This window comes from Cynoglossus semilaevis, chromosome 19, assembly GCF_000523025.1.
Source record: "Cynoglossus semilaevis isolate Cse_v1.0 chromosome 19, Cse_v1.0, whole genome shotgun sequence".
NCBI lineage: Eukaryota > Metazoa > Chordata > Actinopteri > Pleuronectiformes > Cynoglossidae > Cynoglossus > Cynoglossus semilaevis.
Genome location: NC_024325.1, coordinates 16,980,155 through 16,985,674, shown reverse-complemented (window position 1 = coordinate 16,985,674; position 5,520 = coordinate 16,980,155). Strand labels below are relative to the sequence as shown.

General features: G+C 44.1%; 1 protein-coding gene and 2 non-coding genes across 6 annotated transcripts in view; 2 read left to right on the top strand and 1 right to left on the bottom strand.

Annotated features, from left to right (window-relative positions):
* Positions 1-1,337, top strand: part of fdxacb1 (ferredoxin-fold anticodon binding domain containing 1) — a 5,230-nt gene extending 3,893 nt beyond the window's left edge. For all 4 annotated transcript variants that reach the window (XM_025065675.1, XM_025065676.1, XM_008333459.3 and 1 more), the window contains one exon: positions 38-1,337. In XM_025065675.1, coding sequence (XP_024921443.1) covers positions 38-1,154 — 1,117 coding nt within the window. In that variant the 3' untranslated portion in view covers positions 1,155-1,337. The remainder of the gene's footprint in view (positions 1-37) is intronic.
* Positions 1,338-1,537: 200 nt separating this feature from the next.
* On the bottom strand, positions 1,538-1,610 carry trnav-cac (transfer RNA valine (anticodon CAC)). Its single transcript has one exon. It is a non-coding gene; the product is annotated as a tRNA-Val (tRNA).
* A 640-nt stretch (positions 1,611-2,250) lies between these two features.
* Positions 2,251-2,323, top strand: trnav-aac (transfer RNA valine (anticodon AAC)). The gene has a single exon. It is a non-coding gene; the product is annotated as a tRNA-Val (tRNA).
* The last annotated feature ends 3,197 nt before the right edge of the window (positions 2,324-5,520 follow it).

Here is a 5,520-nt window from a genome sequence, read left to right as displayed (position 1 = left end):
GGTTTTTTCTTCTTCTTGTCTTCTCTCTGTCCCTCAGGGAGTTCCTCTCCTCAGGTTCTGTTCATCCTGTAAAGTTGGTGCAGAACTACCTTCTCCAAGGACTGGAGCAGAACTGGTCCGTCTCCATGATGACGGAGAACGTCCCTGTCCTCCTCACGGCCCGGCAGCTCCTACGGTGCCGTGAAGGTGTGGACAGCAGCGACTGCTACTGGATTCACCCACTGCAGAAAGACGTCAGCGGAGACACTGTGTCCTTCACACAGGCAGTGGACAAGAGTTCTGTGAGCTCCAGGGACGAAGACCCTGAAGGAGAAGGACGTTTTTATTTGCTGCGTCCGTCGCTGCGCCCCCAAGTGGAAGAGATTCTGAATAAAAAAGAGAGTTTAACACAGAATGAACCCAGAGAGTCAGGGAGGGGGGGTGAGGAGGAGCAGCGGGCCGTCTGTAACGGCGTTACTCCCCCCTTGTACGGCCTCAGTGACGTGGTGTTCAGGAGAGTTCCCATCAGCCCCTGGGCCGCGCCGGCGTTCCACCAGCTCTTCCTCACAGGTGTTCTCTCCGCGGAGTGTGAACCCGTCAGGCAGCTGGGAGAAACACTGGAGCCTCTACTCGCTCCTTATGGGGTCTCCTTGGTTCCAGAGGAGGGGGGCGTGCAGCTGGTGGCCCAACCTGTGGGCGCGGTCGGCAAAGTCTCCCAGAGCCGTACAGGTGAACGCTCCAGTGACAGCGCCGTCACCGTCTCCCTGAACCTGGATCTTCTGGCCGTGCTCCTCTTTTCTCTCCCCGATTGGCGGCTGCTGTGGTCACGTGACCAGCGCTTCCTCCGACAGTTTGGACCGGACTCCGCCCCCGGGACCTCCTACCGCCCGTTCTCCTTGTTCCCTGAACACTTTCGCTTTGACATCTGCTTCTGGACGGGGCCGTCGTGGGAGGAAGAGAAGTTCCACGCTCTGGTGCGAGAGGCCGGTCGCGGCACGGTGGAGCAGGTGAAACTGCTGGACACCTTCTCACACCCCGACCTGAGTCAGACCAGCTACTGCTACAGGCTGGTCTACCACACACACACACACGCCCTGTCACACACACAGGCTCTGCTCTTCCACAAACGCCTGGAGACGTTGCTGTCTTCTCAGCTGCAGGTCACGGTCAGGTAGCTTCACGTCGATCAAACCCAGGGTCACCCACGCGCTGCTGTTCCACCTGTGACCACAGGGGTGCTTTTTATTTCGTGTGCTGATGACACTGAGCCATTATTGATGTATTTTTATTTGTGTTGTGTTATATGTGCTGTTGATTCTGTGTGTCTGTGTGGTTAATAAACCAAATATGTAAATGAATCAGTGGTTTGACGACAGATTCTTATAAACCACTGGGTTGAATGTTTACAATGACAGTGTTTGTCCAGTGGTGGAGACAAAAGTCTAAAATACTTCATTATGAACATATTCATATATATGACCTTATATTAGCCATTTATAAAACATCTATAAAACAGATTAATATAATTTTACTTGTTTTTGGCAGAATCATCAAAAATTGTTTCCGCCCGGTTTCGAACCGGGGACCTTTCGCGTGTGAGGCGAACGTGATAACCACTACACTACGGAAACCGATACATACACATCCCCAAACTTTACTAATGTAAGTATTAGCATCACTCAGGTTGCTCAACCGTTTAATCGTTTAATAAAAAAAATCGTTTATTTCGACCAGTCAACTCGAGTTTTATTGATATTATATTAAACTATCAATATATTATTAAACTATTATTTTTTAAGTTACTCAAACTGCCACGTACCCTTTAAAACGTAGGAGTATTAAAATATTAAAAGTATAAAAAAGTTTTACTTGAAAATGTAGTGTAAACAGAAACAACCAAAAACGTAAACTGGTTTATCGTCACCAAGGTCGCCCTATTATTTTAACATCCACTTCCGGTTCCGGTAGATGTGTCACACTAAAGGCTCTCCGAAAGTTCACTATTCAGTAGTAATGTAACACGGACTTTTGTATTTTTAACACAAGTGCAGAATTTATTGATGTTTATAAATGTGTCGAAACAGTGGGTCGCGGCCTGACTTTCTCCGGTTACTGCGTCACAGCATTAGCTTTAAAGGTGAGACGTTTGATATGAATTAGAACCGTTTGTCTGTTGTGTCTGTTACTCTTTTTTCTCTTAATACTAACAGAACAGTTACATCACAGCCGATGGATAGACCACATACATTAATAATCTCCATCATTGGACCAGTTTCCGTAGTGTAGTGGTTATCACGTTCGCCTAACACGCGAAAGGTCCCCGGTTCGAAACCGGGCGGAAACATGTTTTTCAATTTTTGAAACCTACATTTTGCGTTAACGAACGAGATCGACCTCTGATAATTATTATTTCTAAACAACGAGTTAAAGGCTTTACTTGTATCAGTTTAGTCTTGAACGTGTTTTCTTTTTTCTTTTACATTCAAACGGTTTTTAGTGTCTTAATGTTTAGTTTAAACCAGAACATTTCAAAGTTACAAAGAGTTAAAAGTTAAAAACAACAGAACCACGATTAAACTAAGAACGTTGGAATATAAAATATATATTTTATTTTATTTTTACCTTAATCTTTGTCTTCAGGTGATAAAGCTACACCTGATAAAAAAGCAGACAGAGTACTTACAGCCAGTAACCAATAGGAGGAGCTCTAACAGAAGCAGACGTTTTAGGGAGCAGGAGCGAATAAGCTGATGATGAAGATGACGACGATGATGATTGTGGCGAACACGAGTGTCGGTGGAGGATTCTGTGTAAGTAGACTGAAATAAAAACCTTCTCCTGGAACCAGACGGTGGTTTAACCGCCAGGTTGTCGGTTTAAATCCCTGTGGTTCGTGTTTAATTCACCAGTTTCAGATGAAATGTTTCAAAATTATGTTTATATGAAAAATTAAACCGACTTGAAAACAGGGGTAGAAACGGTTGTTTTTGCAAAGACTCGTTTCTCCCCCTCCTTCCCCAGGTCCTCCTCCTCTTCCTCCTCCTCCTCTTCCTCTCCCTCTTCCTCCTCCTCTTCCTCCTCTGCTTCTCAGTCAGGTCAAATTTACTGATTAGTCTTCAGTCTAACCTGTAAACGTCCGTCTGGATTAAATTTGTCTCTTTACTCCTTTCTTGCTTTTGGCAAAAAACACTGTTGAGGAAAATATTTTGAAAAAAAAAAAAAAAACCTTCCTGGAAAAAAAGAGTAAAAATAATTCAGTGTTTTTTTTTCTGTGTCTGCTCATCACATCTGATTATATTTGAGATAAGGATTTTTAATGACTGTGTTCTTCAGACGACAGATTAGTTTCACAGATGTGTGTGTTGAGTTCTCACTGTGTTCGTGTTCGTAGTGGAAAAAAAATACACGACGTCAATGATGTACAACGGAGTAACGATCAAAATGAAAATCAGACAAAACCTGGGGTTTTGGTTCAGACCAAAGTCAGAACAGAAGTATGTGTGTGTGTGTGTGTGTGTGTGTGTGGTCACTCAGTTATCAAATGTCGTTCTTCCACCTCTGTCTTGTTTCTACGTTTACTTCTTGTTGTTGCAGCAGCGTAGATACGGCTGAGGAAGACGAGGGGAGGTGAGAAACGCTCCCTGACTCACCTGGCATTCAGGGCCTTTTGCTGCCCCGTGTGGTCAGTGTTTGTCAGTGCAGAGTTTGGTTGTTCTGGTTCCTGTATATAATCTGGCTGCAGCCTCTTCTTTCAAACTACTTTAACCACAGGGAAATTACAGACCGTGGTCTGTGGTGGTGATAAAGACACTGTTCCCTGTGATCACACTGTCGTTCTCTGTCATTATTCTCTCAGCGAAATGAGGAAGAACCAGGACCAGAACCAGGACCAGAACCAGGACCAGAACCAGGACCAGAACCAGAACCAGGACCATTGACAGGTGAATAGGCCTCTTTGTGACTGTGAGTTAAAAACACTGATTTTGAAGTATTTTAACTTCAAATTTTGACAGTATTCTCAGGTACTGCAGTAGTTGTTTAGACCAGTATTCTCAGGTACTGCAGTAGTTGTTTAGACCAGTATTCTCAGGTACTGCCGCAGTTGTTTGGACCAGTATTCTCAGGTACTGCCGCAGTTGTTTGGACCAGTATTCTCAGGAACTGTATTAGTTGTTTGGACCAGTATTCTCAGGTACTGCCGCAGTTGTTTGGACCAGTATTCTCAGGTACTGCCGCAGTTGTTTGGACCAGTATTCTCAGGAACTGTATTAGTTGTTTGGACCAGTATTCTCAGGAACTGTATTAGTTGTTTGGACCAGTATTCGCAGGTACTGCAGTAGTTGTTTAGACCAGTATTCTCAGGTACTGCCGCAGTTGTTTGGACCAGTATTCTCAGGTACTGCCGCAGTTGTTTGGACCAGTATTCTCAGGAACTGTATTAGTTGTTTGGACCAGTATTCGCAGGTACTGCAGTAGTTGTTTAGACCAGTATTCTCAGGTACTGCCGCAGTTGTTTGGACCAGTATTCTCAGGAACTGTATTAGTTGTTTGGACCAGTATTCTCAGGAACTGTATTAGTTGTTTGGACCAGTATTCTCAGGAACTGTATTAGTTGTTTGGACCAGTATTCTCAGGAACTGTATTAGTTGTTTGGACCAGTATTCTCAGGTACTGCAGTAGTTGTTTAGACCAGTATTCTCAGGTACTGCCGCAGTTGTTTGGACCAGTATTCTCAGGTACTGCCGCAGTTGTTTGGACCAGTATTCTCAGGAACTGTATTAGTTGTTTGGACCAGTATTCGCAGGTACTGCAGTAGTTGTTTAGACCAGTATTCTCAGGTACTGCAGTAGTTGTTTAGACCAGTATTCTCAGGTACTGCAGTAGTTGTTTAGACCAGTATTCTCAGGTACTGCCGCAGTTGTTTGGACCAGTATTCTCAGGAACTGTATTAGTTGTTTGGACCAGTATTCTCAGGAACTGTATTAGTTGTTTGGACCAGTATTCGCAGGTACTGCAGTAGTTGTTTAGACCAGTATTCTCAGGTACTGCAGTAGTTGTTTAGACCAGTATTCTCAGGTACTGCCGCAGTTGTTTGGACCAGTATTCTCAGGAACTGTATTAGTTGTTTGGACCAGTATTCCCAAGTGTTTGTTTTTCTTGTTTCACCTCAGTATTAAGTTATAAAAACATGTCATTCTAAAGAATATCAGATTTGGACTCAACTGTTTTCAGATGCAGCTCAGCAGCAGGGGGCGCTAATGATAGACAAACACATAAAACACAGCTTTGACACAGCTGATGGCATAAAAAACAGCCCAGGTGAATAATTAAAAACCATTAAAGACAAAGGTGTAAAGTAAGCAGTGGGGGAGGTACACACACACACACACACACACACACACACACACACTCTATAATTGCACCTCATAGCAGCAGCAGCAGCAGCAGCAGCAGCAGCTCTGTTTTATTAACAGAACAGATGAATCTTCATGAAAAGGCCTTTTCAAACCTGCAGTTCAGTCCAGTTCAGTCCAGTCCAGT